The sequence below is a fragment of the Tenrec ecaudatus genome, chromosome 16 (genome assembly GCF_050624435.1).
Source record: "Tenrec ecaudatus isolate mTenEca1 chromosome 16, mTenEca1.hap1, whole genome shotgun sequence".
NCBI lineage: Eukaryota > Metazoa > Chordata > Mammalia > Afrosoricida > Tenrecidae > Tenrec > Tenrec ecaudatus.
Genome location: NC_134545.1, coordinates 5,670,057 through 5,689,558, shown reverse-complemented (window position 1 = coordinate 5,689,558; position 19,502 = coordinate 5,670,057). Strand labels below are relative to the sequence as shown.

At 55.9% G+C, this 19,502-nt stretch overlaps 1 protein-coding gene across 1 annotated transcript in view; it reads left to right on the top strand.

Annotated features, from left to right (window-relative positions):
• Nucleotides 1-19,502, top strand: part of HIP1R (huntingtin interacting protein 1 related) — a 37,668-nt gene that overhangs the window by 7,564 nt on the left and 10,602 nt on the right. Inside the window, exons 2-8 of the mRNA XM_075534832.1 lie at nt 16,140-16,203; nt 16,683-16,825; nt 16,965-17,021; nt 17,884-17,964; nt 18,161-18,237; nt 18,340-18,401; nt 19,201-19,341. Of these exons, the coding sequence (XP_075390947.1) occupies nt 16,140-16,203; nt 16,683-16,825; nt 16,965-17,021; nt 17,884-17,964; nt 18,161-18,237; nt 18,340-18,401; nt 19,201-19,341 (625 nt within the window). The remainder of the gene's footprint in view (nt 1-16,139; nt 16,204-16,682; nt 16,826-16,964; nt 17,022-17,883; nt 17,965-18,160; nt 18,238-18,339; nt 18,402-19,200; nt 19,342-19,502) is intronic.

The window sequence follows — 19,502 nt, the reverse complement described above, 5'->3', positions numbered from 1 at the left end:
TTACAGAAGCCGGCATGCATGCTGTGTTGCTGGTGAAGCCGCTGGTGGGTTTGAACCAGCCCAGTGCAGAGCAGAGCCATTTTGTACCAGAGCTCCTTCTCAGCGGCCAGAGGAGACCAGTGTGCCAGGGGTCTTCCAAAACTTCATAGAACATTTTTTGTCTTCTTTTTTTTTTTTGGTGGTTGGGGGTGTGTGGTCCCACGGCCTAATGAGCAGAAGTGCGATAGTTTATTGTGCCAGCCTGGCCGATAAACACAAGTGGGATTAATTGAAGGGCGGAGAGATAAATGGCTCTGAGGAGAACCTCACCTTTCTTGTCTCTCGCTCTTTAATCATTGGACCAGAGTGCAGCTGCCTTGCTTGTTCTGTGCCTCAATTTAAAGGGTACACTACCAATGGGACGCCTAGCCTGTGGACTGTGTCGCTGTAAGTTGAGGTCCCTTTAAGCCCACACGATTGGAATGTACCTCTCTGGAGCTGGGGACCGACAGTTGGTGACAGTTGGTGACCTGCCTTGCTGTTTGCTGCCTGTGTATATATAGCCCAGCTGTCTCTCAGAGAAGGCACTGGGGGCTCTCAAGCCTTACAGGACTGCTAGTGTCTCACAACTCTCTCACGGGAGTGAGTTGCACTGAGCCATTTGTACTGCTTTATAATTTAACAGTTCATTTCTTGTGTTATATATCTATCTTTATAAATATATATGTATATATAATTACTAGGAATCTGATTTTGTCTCTCTAGAGAACCCTGTCTAACACAAGCAGGGCCTGAGTTTCTCCCAAAGTAAGAGAGAGTTGGGAGAGGAAGACCATTTCCACCTATGTTGGCCTTAGGGGAGTCAGTGCTACTGCTTTGTTCAGGCTTTGCTTCCAAAGAACAAACCAATTGATTGCCACTGAGTCAGTGCCACCGGATAGTCACCCTACAGGACAGGATAGAACTGCCCCCAAATGTTATTAAAAGATAACATTGCCCCAGACTCTAAGAAGCCACCCCGAATATGTGCCTGCCACATAGTAGGTGCTGAGCCAGTACTCAGCAGACCTTTCTAACTCCCCACTCCCCAAAAAGATCGCTCTAAGCTTGAGCACTGTTGCTGACCTGCCCCTGGAAAGGGTACTGCTCTTTGAAGACTCAGCAGAGAAGAGGCTTGGAAGTTCCAAACAGGGATTCTGTGCTCTCCTCTTTCCTCCGCATCCTTGGGCTTCCGCCTCCCCCTGCAAGATCCCCGGTTGTGGTTGGGTGTGACAGAGTCAGTGTGACCCCAGGCGACAGAGGACTGCCCTGTGGAGTTGTCTAGGCTGTGTCATTGCAGAAGCTGAGAACAGGTCTCCTGCCTTGGGGGGGTTACTGGGTGAGTTTGAACCCTTGACCTTATGGTAAGTAACTGAGCGTAAGCCTCAGAGTCCAAAGGCCTCCTTTCAATTCAGGACGAGGGAAGAGGCCGCCAGCACCTCAGATATGGAATGCCTGTGTAAACCCGAGGGGGGCTGTTGGGGAGGTGGGGTGTGGGGGAGTGCTCAGCACAGCTGACTTCCTTTAATAGCTCCAACCTCCAGGTCAGTGCCAAGTCACCGGCGGCCTCAGGGGGCCAGAGCTTGGAAAGGAGCATTAACTGACACTCGGGAGTTGTCGGCCACAGCTGTTGCTGGGACAGGTGGAACGTGGACGAGCGGCCCTGGACTGGTTTGAAATAGTCTAGCAGCCTCATTCAAAATAAACCATCAGCTCTTCCCGTAGCGGCCTCAGCGGGTCTGCCAAAATGGTTCGCTGCTTACTTGACCCAGAAACCCCCACCAGATCATGCAAATTGAGAGGGTCATCTCTTAGGGTCCATTCAAAGCACACCTGTGGAACTGCGCAGCCATCAGGGATCTGCATATCCGAAAAGCCATCAGGTACCTGGAAGCTGTGCCTTTGCAGAAGCGGATGTGCTGCTCCACCTTTCTGTGGCAGACTAAGTGTGCGGGCCCAGGATGCAGGACGCAGGGGCCCATGTGCTTACAGCTGCAGAAAGTGAGGCTGAACGTAAGGGCTTAGATATGCCTCTGGTCACAGAGCACACGCAGGTGAGTCACCAGACTCAAAGCTCGTGGTTGGATCGACCCTCCCCCAGCCATGCTGAAATGATCCGTACTGGGAAGGACCAAATTGTTCTTAAACCAGAGTGAAGGCGTGGCAGTTACATAGTCTCCTGTTGACTTTTGAAGGGGTGGAGTCTACACTATCAATCAGGTCACAGCTTGATGAGCTCATTTGGAGGTGCTCCGGAGATAAAAAGCTACCCGTGAGATATTCTTGTTGACAAACCACATGGAGCTGCACTGATGGAACCAGAGCCCTGGAGCTGGACAAGCCACGTGGTGACCCCTCCCAGTGGTGAAAGGCTTCCACCGCCACTGGATCCACAAGACTTTCAGCCCACTGGCCTGTGATCTTCCTGCATTCAGCGTCATTGTATGTGTTGCGTGAGTCTGAAAGGAATTTATAAACTGGTTTCAGACATATGGATTAATATCAGACTAATGGACTTGATCTAGACTGGGCTGGGAATGTTTTCTTAATGTACAGTTACTCTGATATAAAACCTCTTTCGTATGCACATACGAATAACACAGAGGCTGCACAGAAGAAAAAGGTATTCCAGAAGAAGCAAGATATTTATGGCTCAGGAGTAAATTAAATTTAAAGCTTGAAAAAAAAAAAAAAGGAAACCACCGGCCAACGTGCCCCCAAATAGAAGGCACTCAGATGGCCTGGTGGTTAGCGCGCCACTCTCACTGAGAAGCCAGCAGTTTGAATCGCTATCCCCATTCCTGGGTAGAGAGACCCAGGCTGGTAAAATGGCAGTCTGGAAACTCGATGGGACAGTCCTACTTGCCCCCACGTGGTCCTTGTGAGTCACAATTGACTAGACGTCAGTCCCACCTCAGTTCCTAGCATTTCAATATGTAATCCCTGAAGAAGTGCTCCTCCTCTTCTTCAGCCTTTGAGTGCCTCACTTGTAAGTGGATGCTGTGGGCAGGCTGGGTCCCCCGTCCTGCCTCGGGTTCAGGAGGACCCACGGCCCTCAGGCCTGCGCCAGTGCTGCACATCGGCGAGGGGGGGGACATACCCACTGGGGGAGGAGCGGGGGGCGGGGTGGTAGGGCTTTTGTGGTGAAAATGTTCACAAAACCACCAAGTGTGGATGAATTCAATCATTTCCATACATGTATGGCTGTGACATTTGACGACATCCTTCAAGTTGTGCCCCCATTCAAGATGTGCAGACTTTCCAAAAAGCATCATTTCCCCCAAATAATTCCACCACCAGGAAGGCAAACCCTGTTCCACCCAAGCAAAGCTTGTCTCTGGTTTCTGGATTCCTTTGCAGCTGTCTTGTCTTGCTCAGCGGGACATCCCCCCCCACCCCCCCACCCCCCGCCAAGCTAAGCAGCAGGCTGCAGGTCACGGTTCACATGTTGTTTCTCCACCCGCTGGGCCTGGACATTTAAGTTGACTCCACCTCCTGGCCACTGTGAACCGTGCCACCAGGAACGTCGAGGTACAGGTTTCTGGTTGCGCCCCGCCTTCACTGCGGACTGTTCCCGGGCTGAGCTGGTGCCCTGATGGTGTACTGGTTACCGTCTGGGCTTCAGTCTGTGGTCTGCATTTCGACACCCCCAGCAGCTCAGGGGAGCGGGACTTTGTACTCTCATCAACAGAGGCTGTCTCAGCAACCCACGGGGCGGGAGTCACTAATGAGCTAGCATTGACTTGGTGGCAGTGACTTTGGTTCTGTGAATTTTTGGTTCGAATTTGCTGCAGCCCCCTGTGACAATTTGATGTTCACTTTGGGAGAAACCCTCAAACATTTCCCGCAGGGGCTGCACCGTGGGACACTCCGCCAGCAGTGGGTGAGAGTGCCAGTTTGCCCCTATCATCTCCCGCTTCTCCAGGCTTCGCCATACTCACCCACACTCTAGGAGCGGGCCATCTCTTGGCTGTTTCCATTTGTGGCTTTCTGCTGGCTGATGCACTCAGGTACCGAAGTGGTTATGCACTGCGCTGGTAACCGCAAGGTCAGTACTTCGAAACCACCAGCCACTCTGCCAGAGAAAGATGAGGCTGTCTGTGCCTGTAAAGAGCTGCAGTCTCAGAAACCCACAGGGGCAGTTCTACCGTGCCCTTTGAGGGTCGCTGTGAGCTGGAATCGACGCGGTGGGTTTAGAATGGCTACTGAAGACTTAGCCAACTGACCTGGCATTGGCTGGCAAACCCTCTAGTTGCTCCACGGCGCAGCTCCAAAGGTGAGGCAGCCTTCTTCTGGAAAGACTGACAGCCTCAGGTGCGGCAGGGCAATTCCACTCCACCCTCTAGGGTCACCATGAACTGGAATTACTCAGTGCTTCTGAACGGCCTCTTTGGGGAACTAGCTGTTCACGTCCTTCTTCTGTACTTTGATTGGATTGGCCTTTTGTTGTTTAGTTCCAGAAGTGTTTTGTTTACTTTCCATAGGAGACCTGTCATGGCTCTGTGCATTTGAAAGCAGTCACTGCTCTGCAGGAGAGAGCCTGCTGAGTGGGGACTGGGTTGGAGCCTAGGCTCTGATCCTTTTAAGAAGCTCCCCGCCAGCTTCCTCTCTTGGCCCTGCCCATGGCCCAGAGGAAGAGCTTGGCTGGCATCCTGGTTACACATGGGCTGCTTAACCAACAGAGACCATAGATCGAAACTACCAGCTGCTCCGCAGGAGAAAGAGGAAGCTTTCTACTCTGTAAAGAGTGAGTCGTCATACACCTTCCTCTAGATCTTTAATGCTTCTCCCTCCCCCCCACTACCATGGCCTCAGTTCTGTCTTACCAGTCTGACCAGACCAGAGCATGTACACCGGTACACATAAGAGCTCGAAACGCAGGGAACCCAGACAGATAAACCCCTCAGGACCAATAAGGGGAGCAGTGATACTAGGAGGGGAAGGGGAGGGAGGGGAAGTAAGGGGGACCCATCACAATCACCCACGAATGGCCCCATCCCAGGGGGACGGATGGCAAAAGAGTGAGTGAAGTGTAAAACATGAAAATAATAATAATTTATAAATTATCCAGGGGGTATGGGGGAGGAAGGGTGGAGAGGGGAAAAAGGAGGAACTGATACCCGGGGCTCAAGTAGAAAGAAAGCGTTTTGAGAAGGATGATGACAACGTATGTAAAGATGTGTTTGACAAGATGGATGCATGTGTGGAAGTGATAAGAGCTGTAAAAGCACCCAATAAAATAAAATTTAAATGAAAAATAAAAAGAATTACAGTCTTGGAAACTCACAGGGCAGTTCTGGTCTGTCCTACAGGGTTGCCTTGTATGAGTTGGCATTGACTCGGGGCAGTGAGTAGCCCGCAGGAGACACACAGACAGGTGTTGGGGAATGGGGGCCCGAGTTTCAGATGAGGAGAGGTGGTGAGGTGTTTCCGACTGTTCCAGACTGCAGCTGGCACCCGCTGCTCCCCCCTCATGCCCACCCAAGGTCCCCACCAGCACCTCTGCTCAGCGCCTCCTCCCACCTGCCTCCTGTGTTATGCTCTTACAGCCGTGCAGGGTCACCTGCCCTGTGCTCCAGCTCACCTGTCCCTGTCTGTCGGTGCAGTGGGGTGGTCACCGGGCTGCTGGAAGCCCATCGGCCGCTCCGAGGGAGAAGGAAGTGCGTCTGTTGCCGTGCTCGAGAGAGTGGACTCGTTAGCAGTGCTTGTTCTCTCTGTAACATTTCAATAGCCCTGGCTCCACAGTCAGCGGGCAGGGCCTAGTAGAACTATCCATTCTGTCCCCCCTTCACCCCTGAGAGTGAGGTCCATAGGGGAGGGTCTAGAGGACTTGAGAATGAAGCAGACAAGCCTGGGGGTGGGGGGGGGGAAGGCAGGTAAAGAGGAGCCTGTTCTTCGCAGGCCCCTTGGTGCCATTGTGTTCTGAGAGGACATCCCCCACACACACACACACATGCCCCCCACCCTGGGGCGACTTCCTTTTCAGTAGGGACCTTGCACAGGGGGCAGGCAGGCCTTGATGAATGAGCCCAGCCCCTCAATCCCACAGCTCACGGTGGACACGCTGGAATCGAGACCCGCTTGGCTGAGGCCCGGGGACAGCCAGCCAGGAACCCGAGCCGAGGGCCCCAGCCAGCAGCCCTGGGGTGGATGCCCGCCCGTTTCCAGGGCTGACTCAGATGTCACCCATTGAGGCAGCCCGCCACACCCCTCCGCACACTTGCTCCCGAGTTCTGATTACACTGAGTCTGAGTCCTCTTCTGGCCCCTGGCCCTCGAGCCAGAACCTGTAGGATTGTGGGGAGCGGGCAGGCGTGTCTGCCTGGTGTATCTCAGCTACAGCAGCCCAGCAGCTATAACCCCTTCCCCAAGCCCTCTGAGCCCCTTGTTCATAGCTACATTGTCCATCCTGAGCTCCCTTAGGCAGGGACAGTGTGCCCACAGACTCTGCATACGCATGCACTGAAGAGAGTGAGTGAGCGACTCAGTGAGTGAATGAATGAATGAATAAGTGACTGATTCAGGAAATGAACAGGTGAATGAACTCATGGGTAGGTGAGTGGGTGGGTGGGTGGCTATGTTGCCAGTGATTCTAGAATGACCTGGAAGCTGGCGACTCCCTTTCTTTGAGGCTGGGGGCGGGAGGGGGGTGCAGGGAGACAGTGACTCTAGTCACTCCAGTTGGTGACTGCCTGGGAGTGACTCGGCCCTGGGTTTGTCAGCTGGACAGGTTTTGTGGGTGATGTCACCGCCTGGGCTGGCTCCCTCCCTCCCATGAGTGACACAGCTGGCCGGAAGAGGGCTGAGCCCCTGCACTCCTCCTGTGTCACCCTCCTCTGGCGGGGCGGGGGGGGGGGGGGGGGAGAAGGGGAGATAGCAGTTGGTCGGCTGGCTGTGATTCTGTGAATGAAATCTCTGAGAGAGGCTGTCATCCCCCCTCGCGCCACCCCCCTGCCCCCCAGCTTCCCCCAGCCGCCTTTAAGGTACAGCAGTGGTTGACTGAGACCTCAGACAGCGCTTTAGACACACACACGGTAAACTGCTGTGTCCCGGGGCCTGGCTCTTGGAAGACACTTTTGCCCTGCAGATGCCACCGTGGGGCGCTGTGAGAGCAGCACAGCAGGTTGTGCTGAGAGCTGCCCTGGGTTTGCCCAGTCTTTCAGCGCCAGTTGTTCAGTCCCGGCTTGAGAGGGACCCTCGTGCCTTGGTTTCATCGAGTGTTCTTCTCTGAAAGCGCTTTTGTCCTTTTAAGAGCCCACACTTCCCACTCACCCATTAAAGATTTATTGACTACTGGGCATCCATAGGGCTGGAGATAGAGCAGAAACCTCGGCTGATAGGAACCCACCCCCCACCCCACCCTCGTGGTATACTTATGACCTCGGAGGCAGACACATCAGACCATTTCAGAGAGCAAGTGTTCCACGTGGACTGGGCCACCTGGCTCTGGAGCGGGGGATGTGTTGAAGAAACCCCCCAAGAACAGGATGTTCTCATGTGGAGTTGGGGGGCTGACGGTGACACTGCAGGGACAGCAGGAAGGTGTGAGTGGCTAGGATAAAGCTTCTCGAGAAGCCCAAGGGCCCTCTGGGAGCTGCACCAGTGCTGGCTGGAGAACCTGGTCCCGGCAGAGCTGCCACCTTGCCTGCCTCCTAGGGAAGGCGTTTCCGGTGACTGTGTCCTTCCTCTGCAGGCCCTGGGAGGCTCCCTGGGTGTTAACCTCAAGTAGCCCCACACAAGAGAGGCCTGGCACCTGGTTGTTGGGTCCCGTCAATTTGGTTCCGACCCATAGCGACCCTCTGTACAAAAGAACAAAACTGCCCAGGCCTGCACCATCCCCACGATGGCTCCTACAATTGTCCCAGTGTCCCAGCTGCCTTCCTCTCCACCTCACCCAGCAGGGTGTCCTTCTCTAAGAGCTGCCTCCCGAGATGATGTCTCTCCATCGCTGCTTCTCAGGAGCTCCCTGGCCATACTTCTTTTTTTTTTTTTTCCAGCTGTATGACAACTTTTATTTATTTATATTTATTTATTTATTTTAACAATTTATTGGGGCTCATACAATTCTTATCACAGTTCATACATATACATACATCAATTGTATAAAGGACATCTGTACAGTCTTTGCCCTAATCATTTGGCCATACTTCTTCCAAGACAGGTTGGCTTGTTCCTTTGGCAGTCCCTGGTAATTCTCAGTATTCTTCGCCAGCTCCATAGTCCAAATGCATCGGTTCTTTCTCATTCGGTGTCCGACTTTCACATGCGCCGGAGGCATTTGAAAATATCATGGCTTGGGGCAGACCCACCTTAGCCCTCAGAGGGACATCCTCGTTCGTCCACAGTTAAAGAGGTCCTTGTGCAGCAGACTCAGCCCGCGCAGCGTGTGTGTCCTATCTCTCTCCTGCCGCTGCGGCGAGCACTGACTGTGGATCCTGCCTGTGAAGATGGCAGCTTAGGAAGGCTGCTCTACTCCAATACCAGAAGTCACCATGAAGGGCGATGTAGGTGTTCCCTGCCTCACACAGCTCCTGGGGCTACCTGGTGTGGGTCATACGGAATGTCAGGGACAGAACGGACTGCAGTCTCCTGGGCCCGCTCTGTTCTGACCCCTCCCCGCCCCAGCGCTGCTTACCTCTGACTCTCCCTCTCCCTCTCCCCAACCATAACCACTCTTCTGCCTGCTGGCTCTTCCCTGAACCACATCTTCCAGAACATTCTGTGGCTCTCTACCTGGGGTCACTACAGGGTGCTGCAGTGTTTGTGCCAAGCACAGGAGGCCCTGCGGGCCGAGAAGGGGGTCGTGGTAGCATGGTGTGTCTGTTCCCTGGCTCCGTCTCTGTCTGCTGTGAACACCCGTCTGGCTGCCTGTGCCGCTCATGAGTCCCCTGTCTGAGACCTGGGTGGCAGGCAGCTCAGGGCCTTACAGCCCCCTCTGCCCCTCAGGACCGTAGGAGGAGGCTGGCCCAAGGGCTTTGCCCCTGGAGCTGGAGTCTGTGTGCCCAGCTTGATTCTAGCTTCCTGCATGGGGGAGGCGCAGAGGGGACCAGGATGTGGGCGGGACCTCACTGGCGTGGTGGCAAGAGGAGCAGGGCCTCCCCAGGAAAGGGGGTGGGGAGGGGAGAGGCCTCCCCCACAGGGAAGGAGTCCTGAGTATTGAGCTTTGTTCCCCATGGGTTTGAACAAATCCCGGATCCAGAACTGGCGTCAGATTTGGCATTGGGCCAGTCCTCCCTGAGCCCGGGGTAGTGGGGGTTTCCTTTCTCCAGAGGAAGGGGGTGTTGGTGTGAATGCCCAGCCTGGCCCCTGGGGAGCCTCCAGAGCCCTTCCCTTCCTGCTGGCCAGTTGCTCCCCACCCATGCCTCATGGAGTGCTTGTGAGGATGGAGTCTGTCGGAGGCCAGGCGAGTGCTCAGTGGCAGTGACCTTGGGCAGGGGCTACCATCTTTAGACCTGCTGCTGTCCTCCCCCTTCCCCTACCACTGGGTGGGCAGCGCCAAGAGCTTCCACCCCCAAGTGGACTGACCCCAGGAGCTTCCTGACACAGGGAGCCCCCACCGCTCCATCCAGTAGGTCGGCCTACTGGTGGAATAAGGGCCAACGGCAGAGTCTGGGGTGCTGTGGCCCGGGGAGGGGGCGGGGGGGAGGGTCAGGGAGACTGTACTTGTAGCTTCCAGTATAGCTAGTGCTCCTGCACAGTCTGCCCATCTGGCTGCCTGGCCGCAGCTCTGTGGAAGCACATGGGCAGGCCCTTCCTCCACAGCACAGCTGGGTCACCACAGGACCCACTTTAGCTAACACTTGGTAGCAGGGTTTCAAACAAATCACTTGAGCACAGCACACGCTCCTGGAAAAGGTGGGAGCACGCTGGCAGTCCCCAGGCAGGTGAATGGACCAATACTCATCTGTAAAGGGACACAATGTGAGGGAGGGAGCTGCTCTCTGTGCGAATGAACTGGACTATTTAGGTTGGGTACAGCCTCCAGAGGCTGCTACAGTTGTAGAGGCTGCTGTCACCTGGAACTCAGCCGTGATACCCACCCCACCCCCAGGACTTGGCTGGGGTTTCTGGCAGGAAGTGGGGGCCTGTGTAGCGGCCACAGACTCGCACTGTGTGAGCACTGAGCCTCCTTGTGCTGGGGACCCCGCCCACGCACAACGGGGCTGTGTTCCCCGCTGAAGGATCCCTTCTTTTGCTCGGGGCGGGGCCCCTGCCTCCATAGGTGCCAGCACCCTGGGAACCCCAGGTGCCGGTGGCTCGGGCGTGGCGCCATCCTCTCCCTGCACAGCCACGAGCACCCCCCCCCCATGGGAGCCTGCAGGTCCATACAGTAGTGATGGCAGGTGCCCAGGGAGGTGACCTGACAGGGGTGTGTAAGCAGGCCTTCTGAGCCCCAGCACCTCTCCTAACACTGGGTACATAGCCCCCCCCCAACAGGGACTGGGACATACAGGGCTCCGGGCTCACAGGCGCCCCCACCATTTGTTTAGGGGGGGCTCTCTGTTGCTGCTCGTGGCAGGGAGGGGGCAGCGCACAGGAAATGTAGTGAGGGAGGAAGCTCTGTATGGGCGGGGCTGCCCCTCCCATCTCCCTCGAAATCTTCCTGAGCAGGTGGCCTTTGTCAAGAGAGCCAGCTCTGGTGTCGGCCTGGGCGCCATTGACGCGGGGTGGTGGAGTGAGTGGAGTGTTGCCTGAGATGGGGACGTGTAAAAATGGAATTAAGATAGTAGACTTTTCCCATCAACTTTGTGAAGCCCCCCTCCTGCGACAGTTCCTACGTTTGTATTCTGTGACACTGGTTTTTCATGTTGTGACATTATTGCTCTCCTCTAAAACAAAGAGCCCTGATGCCATAGTAACTATGCTTTGGGCTGCCAACCACAGGTTCAGTAGTTCAAAACCACCAGCCGCTCCTTGGGAGAAAGGTGAGGCTTTCTACTCCTGTTGAGTTAGTCCCACAAACCCAGTTCTGTGGGCTGTCGGGCCACCATGCATTGGAATCGACTCGATGGCAGTGAGTTAGATCACTATTAACATTAGCCCACTGTCCATAGCAGTCAGTGCTCCCTCCACCCTGTATTGCTTTCCACCCTTGGGGCCACCAGTCAGCGTGGTCTCCTCAGGGTGTGCTTGTGCTGGGCCAGCATGATGGCGTGGTACTTGTCCTTTGGAGACAGGCTTCCGAGGGGGCTTGGTGGGGAAGTGATGAATAATTAAAAGAGAAGGATTTCTCCACGATCCTTGTATTTGGCTCCATGAGGTACTTTGAAGGGCCCTTGTGTGCATGGTAGAGTGGAAGTAACTCCCCTCCTCTGGATGGAGAGCGCACATCGTGTTGCTCCATCGTCTGTGGATGGAGAAGGTGGGTCGCTGCCACCTTTGGCGCTTGTGGAAAGTGCTGCAGGGAACACGGGTGGTTCTTCCCACCTCCACTTGTTGGGGTTCCACACCTGGGATTGGCCCAGCTGGTGCTCCGTGTCCAGGGAATGTTCACCAGGAAAACACCCTGTGTTTCCCACAAGGGCTGCGCACCCCCTTTTACAGAGGCCACATCCTCCTTCCCGTAACCCAACTTCTCAGATGCTCTGCTCAAAAACCCTGAGGCACACCTTTCCCCCTTGTTCTGTTCACAGCACTGCCTCCTGATCCTTGGGCCAGTCCCAGAGGAGGGAGTGCTCTGGAAGTCCCCTTCTTCTCAGGGATCGCCACAGTGTGTTTGGACCCACAGTCAAATGCCTTGGCATCGTCAATAAAACACATCTGGTGTGCTCTGCTCGGAGCCATGCTCCGTCTGACATCAGCAATGATGTCCGACTGCCTCAGTGACACCTGACCCCAACAACCTCAAGAAAGCCATGGAGGAAGATTCCAGTGTCTCCACAATGTCCACAACACTTGCTGAGTTTCCTTTTGTTGAAATCACTGGCACCCTACTAATGGCGAGATGCTAGCTCATGGTGGTTTTGATTTTCATCGCCGTACTGGCTCGTGTACGTGGAAGGCCGGCGATGAATAAGGAACACTGCAGAATGGACCCGTTTGAAGGATGTGTTGGGGGAGGATATGGAAAATACTGTGGACTGCCGGAAGAACACAGACATCTTTCTTAGAAGATGTACAGCCAGAATGCCCCCCACTTAAAATTTTTTTTTTAATTTTAAATTCATTTTTTAAAGTCATTTTATTAGGGGCTCATACAACTTAAAAAATCATTTTATTAGGAGCTCATACAACTTTTATCACAATCCATACATACATCAACTGTGCAAAGCACATTTGTACATTCATTGCCCTCATCATTCTCAAAACATTTGTTCTCTACTTAAGCCCCTACCTCCCCGTTCCCCCCTCCCTCATGAACCCTTGATAATTTATAAATTATCATATCTTACACTGTCCGACGTCTCCCTTCATCCACTTTTCTGTTGTCCATCCCCTAGGGAGGAGGTTATATGTAGATCCTTATAATCGGTTCCCCCTTACCACCCCCACCCTCCTGGTATTGCCACTCACCACTGGTCCTGAAGGGATCATCTGTCCTGGATTCTCTGTGTTCCCAGTTCCTATCTGTACCAATGTACATCCTCTGGTCTAGCCAGATTTGTAGGGCAGAATTGGGATCATAATAGTATGGGGGGGGGGAGGCATCGTAAGAGGATGTACAATTGCCTACAGATGGACTTTGGGTCTCCACCCCACACTACCCCTCATTCACAATGATAAGATTTTTTTGTTCTCTGATACCTGATCCCATCAACATCTTGTGATCACGCAGGCTGGTGTGCTTCTTCCATGTGGACTTTGTCACTTCTGAGATATATGGCTGCTTGTTTACCTTCAAGCCTTTAAAATCCCAGATGCTATATCTTTTGATAGCGGGGCACCATCAGCTTTCTTCGCCACATTTGCTTATGCACCTGCTTTGTCTCCAGTGATTGTACCAGGAAGGTGAGCATCATAGAAGACCAATTTAATAGAAGAAAGTAGTCTTGCATTGAGGGAGTACTCGAGTGGAGGCTCAATGTCCTTCTGCTACCTTAATACTAAACCTATAAATATAGGTACATAGATCCATTTCCCCATCCCCAAATACATTTGCATATGTACATGTCTCTATCTAGACTTCCATAAATGCCCTTTGCCTCCCAGCTCTTTCCTCTATTTCCCTTGCTACTGAGCTAGACGGCTGCTTGTTTACCTTCAAGCCTTTAAGACCCCAGAGACTGTCTCTTTTGATAGCTGGGCACCATCAGCTTTCTTCACCACATTTGCCCATGCACCCCCTTTGTCTTCAGCAATTGTGTCGAGAAGGTGAGCATCATGAAATGCCAGTTTAATAGAACAAAGTACAGAAGGCCCCTTAAAAGCAAGAATAGCCAGGCACTGTCTCACTTGCTTTGGACATGTTGTCAGGAGAGACCAGTACCCGGAGAAGGTCATCCTGATTGGAAGACCCTCCACCAGGTGGATGGACACCGTGGCTGCAGCAGTGGGCTTCCACGTGCAGGCGGTGGGGCCGCAAGGGTCCCGGCAGTGTTTGTTGTCCACGGGGTCGCTGTGAGTCAGAACCGACGGGATGGCACTTAACAGTAAGAACAAATGACTGATGAAGGGACCTTGGTGACAAACCACATGATCAGTTGCACTCATAACCCCTTCCAGCCCCTTTGCTGGATAAAGATGAGGCTGTCTGCTCCCGGAATGATTTACAGCCTCCTCGAAAACCCTAAATAGGGTCAGTGTGAGTTGGAATCATTTCCAGGGCAGTGAGTGAGTCTGCTCAGAGTGTATGTGTTTGAGCCATTGCATGGTGTGGTTCTGTTCTGGCCCATTACCACCCTGTGCAGCGGTATTCATACTTACTAGGGGTATTGGGGCCTTCTCCAAGGTTCCCAAAGAAGTGCTCCCAGTCGGCAGGTTGTCTGCACTGTGTGGATGGAGCCCCGTTGGTCAGTTTTGCCTTTGCTGCCCCAGTTTTACTCAGAGGTGATCGATCATCCACCATCAGCCACCAGGAATGTTACGCTCTTTTCAGCGCTGGGGCCACGGTCCATGTAGCTGGGTACGTGTGTGCTGTGGAGGAGGTTGGACCCTGCTTCTCTCTTCTGCATGTGGAGATCCAGCCTTCCCGGCACTGTCAATTGAGGAGGCTTCCCGCCCACTGAGTAGACTTAGCACCCAGGTTCAAAATCAGTTGGCTAGAGATGTGTGGGCATGTCTGTGGACTTTGAATTCTATTCATTGGTCGGGGGCCTACTGCCATCCCAGCGCCAGGCTGTTTTCATTTTTTGTAGTTTGTGAAACGTTTTGGAACCCGGACGCGTGAGCGTCAGCGCTCCAGGGGCCCCGCCTTCCCATGTCCATTTGAGGATTGTCATTCCCACGTCTGCAGACGGCTGTTGGGATTTGGAAGGGAGTTGGTATCCATCTGTAAATCTGCGGATTGCTTGGGCGGTACTGACACCTTAACGGCAGGAAGCTTTCCAGGGCCTGGGCCCAGCATGCCCTTCCATGTATGTCGGGCTGCCTTCCTAATTGATAGTTTCTGTGCGCCTGGCTTTCACGTCCTTGGTTAGATTCATCCCTAGGGATTTTGTGCTCGTAAGTGCTGTTGCAAATGGAATTAGTTCCTCCATTTCTTTTTCAGAAAGCTCACGGCTTATGGATAGAACTGTACCTGACATGGGCTGGACTTGAACTGGCCACTTGGCTGAATTGGTTGATCGTTTCCAGTAGCTTCCTTGTAGCCTTGGAGTTTTCTCAGGGGGGTGGGGGGAGGATCCTGCTACCTACACACAGGACCGGCTGCATTCCTCCTCCTCTGCTCCTTCCCAGCCTCACCGTGCCCAGGGCCCCCATGGGCCCTTTCTGCCCCCACATCTGCGGATGATGCTGTTCTACTCCGGCTGCTCCTCTGTAGTTGAGTTTCCTGGGTGTTTGGGAAGTGAACCCTACTTGATCAGAGGTGCTCCCTCGAGTTCTCCTTGCTGACTGTTCAGAAAATCGCCAGGCCTTTCTTCCGAGGTGCCTTTGGGTAGACCCCTCTCAGAAGGTTGGGAGCCAAGTGCCGTCACCATCTCCCTGCCTAGGGACTCCCAGGAGGAGGCGGTCCTGGCTGGGCTGTGGGCTGTGGGGCTGGCTTGTTCAGCAGTCACCATCAGGAGGGACACTCAGCAGGGCCCCCACCATGCCACCATGCTTGTCCTCTCTTCCCACCTTGGGAGGCACCCAGTCACCACTGGGCCCACAGGCCCTGGTGTCAGGTGACTCTGGCCTTGCTGCTTCCTGCTGCACAGACGAGCCTCATATGAGCCCTGACTTCCCCGAGCCTCAATGCCCGCGCCAGGGATGGGGTGGAAACCATGTCACAGGGCACTTCGTGGGGGCAACGGGCAGCGGCCAGACCCCCAGGACAGAGTTAGGCCTAAGAGGCCGTGCTGTCTGTGGGGAGGGCAGGTGTGAGACCAGCCAGAGTCTCAGAGACAGCCCATGGGGGGCCTTGGAAACAGGAGGCTGTAGCTGCCCACCCTGGTTCTCTTGATCCCCAGAGCGAGGACTTGCCCCTGCTGCAGTGGAGGGAGGCGGAGACTCCAGGGAGGGTCTGGGATGCAGAGCTGGCTGGCAGCCTGGAGGCCGGCTCCTGGCCAGGAGGGCAGGCCAGAGGCTGTGCATCTCAATGCGTCCAGTGACAGTGGCACTGTCTAGAAGGAGGTGATCTGAGGCCACAGCAGGGGAGTCTGGGCCACAGGAGAGCGTCTTCCAGAACCACTCGTTTCCCAGAGCAAGCGCTCTGGACTTTGTGGCCAGGGGTCAGTCCTGGCAGTTTCAGCTTCAGGTGGTGAGAAGGTCCATCTAAGGTTTGCTTTGCCTCAAAGCAGCTGCCCTGGAGTCATCTGCGGACCTGGCCTCCGTGTGCTGGCGCAGCCCTGTCTCCACAGGGTTTATCGGTTCACCTGCCCCTCCTTGCTGGTGCCTCCGGAACCACCAACCTCCTCTCCCTCCACATCCGCCTTGTTGCTGGAGGGGCGTCCTGTCTGCCTGTGGATCCTTTTTCCCCTGCGGGGAGGGGTGGGTGCCGCCTAAGTTGGGTCTTTGACCTCTGTATCTTTTGCCCCCTCACAGGCCATCAGCATCAGCAAAGCCATCAATACCCAGGAGGCGCCAGTGAAGGAGAAACATGCCCGGCGTATCCTTCCTGCTGCCCCCCAGAGTGGGGACTGGGCTGGGCCTCATGTTTGGAGCCCCTCCCCTGGTTTGTGTCAGGCCAGGGGTCACAGCCTATGGGTGGGACTGAGCGCTGCCTCTCAGGAAGTGAGGGTTGTCTTAGACCCCACTGCCACTGAGGCAATCCCAACTCATGGGGCTGCCCTAGAACAGAGCAGAACCGCACCCCTCGAGGCCAAGGCTGGGGCAGCGGGTGGGTTTGCAAGGCTGGCCTTGAGGATGGCAGCCTGGCGCTCACCCAGAAGTTATTGCAGGCTTGACCTCTCCTTCCTTCTGGTCCCCAGCCACACACCAAGGGCAAACCATCGTCTCTGCAGGGGCAGGCCTGGGGTGTGGGAGGGCGGGAGATTGTGAGGACCTCTGCCTGGTGTCCTCGAGGCTGCCGAGCGGGCACAAGAGGGCACACTCACCCTCTCCAGTCCACGGCCCTTGACGCAGCAGGCATCATCCTGGGCACGCACCACGAGAAGGGCGCCTTCACCTTCTGGTCCTACGCCATTGGCCTGCCGCTCCCTAGCAGCTCCATCCTCAGCTGGAAGCTCTGCCATGTGCTGCACAAGATCCTCCGGGATGGACACCCCAATGTGAGTGGGACCCCAACCCGAGGGACGCCCCCAGCAGAGCATCTGCCTGAGGAATGGAGACGCGCTGGCCCCCACGCCCCTCCCGTCGGCGCCCATGGTCAGGGTTCGTGACCCCTGCCCCTCTCCTTCCGTGCTGCAGGTCCTGCATGACTGCCAGAGGTACCGCAGCAACATCCGGGAGATCGGGGATCTGTGGGTAGGTGCTGGCTCTGGGTGGCCGGCATCTCCCCCTCAGGGCAGACTCTGGGGATAGTGGGACAGACAAGGGATATGAATCTCCTCTGGAGCGGGCGTCAGCCTGCCCCCTGCTGCTACTGGGAACCCCCTCCTGAGTGGACATGACATTTCCAGCAGCTTCGGCTGGAACCGATGTTTTCTAGTTGTAGGGAGCCTGGAGTCTAGCCCCTACAGGACTTCAGGGACGTACAGGAGGGAGGAGAGCCTGCGGGTGGGGCTCAGGGTGGCCAGCAGACTGGTGTCAGGACAGCATGGCAGGGCTGTGTGTTGCTGCAGTGGATGTGTGTGTGGACACAGCCCAGCTGCCCTGCTGAGACACAGCTGTCCCCTCCTGTAGCAGAGGGACAAGGAGGGAACCCGTGCTAGGCTCTGAGGCCTCCCGGGGATATGGGCCTGATAAGTCTGGACAAGGACCCAAACTGAGGGCCAGGCCATGGCTAGATGCTGCCTACCAGCCTGGAGGGGGCTCAAGCCCACCTGGGCCTGTCACGAGGAGGAGCAGCTTTCTCTGCCTCAGCAGCCAGCAGGGGCCAGCTTTGACTGGGCGGCATTGGGCTTGGCCTTTTGGTTTTGTGGGGCAGTTAGCCAGGACTTGAAAGTCTCATCGACGGATATGCTAAGGGCCCTAGTAGCGGGCAGTGGGGGGAGATGAGACCAGGCGGGTACAGGGAGCAGACGTGGAAGTGCTGAGCAAGAGGTCCCCAGGTGGGAGGGAACCCCGTGAAGAGGAGGAGACAGGTTGGAGGCCACAGGGGAGGGGGTTTCAGGCCATGGGGCAAGGAAGGAGTGGAGCATGGTTCTCCCCGGGCTGTCCCCCACAGGGACATCTCCATGACCGGTACGGGCAGCTGGTGACCATCTACACCAAGCTTCTGCTGACCAAGATCTCCTTCCACCTCAAGGTAGCCCCTCTAGGCCCTAGAGACCTGGCTCTGACACCTCCCCCACACCTCACCCAGGGATCTGCAGGACCCTCAAAGGCCGCTGCCCTGCAGACCTCTGTCCCTGCCCTGCCAGGCCTCCTTCCTGTGCCGAGCCAGGGGGCTGCCCCTGCTCCTGGGGACAGCAGGCGGCTGAGCAGGCATCTTCTCTCCACAGCACCCCCAGTTTCCTGCGGGTCTGGAAGTGTCCGACGAGGTGCTGGAGAAGGCAGCAGGGTCGGATGTCAACAACATGTGAGTTGTGGGGGTGGGGCCGGGGCTGAGCCCCCATGTCCCAGGCTGTCTGGGTACACTCAGTCAGCCGACACCCTCCTCCTCTTCCTCCTTCTCGTGCAGCTTCCAGCTCACTGTGGAGCTCTTCGACTACATGGACTGCGAGCTGAAGCTCTCCGAGGCAGGTGAGCCGCTCTGCTGGTGCCCTCGAGGCCCAGCCCCACCGGCCAGAGTGGAGGGCCCCTTCCGCCTGGCCCTGGGGGTGCATCCACAGGGAGGTCCAGGCCTCCCTGCTGTCTTCAGCCACACAAACCTTGAGTCATGCCGACCTTCCTGCCGGAAGCTGGATCCAACAGACTGTTGGACAGGAAGCCTCCAGCAACACACAACACACACACACACCTGTGTCTAGAGAGGTGACGGGCACAGCTTTAGAACAGCATGTAGGGGACTCAGCTCTCCCAGGAGAGGCCAGGGCCTTTTTAAGGACAATCTCCAGGCTTTGAGGTGGAAATGGGGCCTGATCTGGGTGGGAAGCAACTGAGGGCCTCCCTCCTCACTGTCCCACCACAGCCCCTGCCCCTCAGAAGCGTGCCAGTCGTCCCGCTGTAGGGATTGGGGTGGTTGGAGGGAGTGGGGCACCCCCTGTTGTAACTCTGGGTGCAGTTCCTTCCCCCAACCCACCCCAGGGCAGCTAGCCACCCTGGCCCGCTGCCTGCTGCCAGTCTCCCAGCCAGAGAAGAGGCAAGTGTGCCCGTCCCCTCCCCCTCGCCTGAGCTGCTCGAAGGCCCAGGACATAGCACATCCCCAGGAGCCTCTGGGCTCCTGATGGGAAGTCCACAGGCTGGGATCTCCAACACCCACACCCCCTTCTCCTGGCCAGCACGGGCCTGGGTTGATGGCAGCGTGGAGGGGGGGCCAAGGAGCCACCGCCTCCCAGACCCCCAGAGCACGCTTACCTCCTCCCACCGCCTTTCCTGGCAGTCTTCCGGCAGCTGAACACAGCCATCGCCGTGTCCCAGATGTCCTCAGGCCAGTGCCGCCTGGCCCCGCTCATCCAGGTCATCCAGGACTGCAGCCACCTCTACCACTACACAGTCAAGCTCATGTTCAAACTGCACTCCTGTGAGTCCGCCACCTGCCCCACGCGGCCGTGGCCAGCAGTGCCTGCCTGTGTTCAGAAATAAATCCTGAGGCTGTGGGCATGTGCTAAACACTTTGTTTAGGCTGCCCCTGGAGGGGCTCGGAAAGGGTGGGAGCTCCTTTGGGGCTGGTGTCAGGTGGGG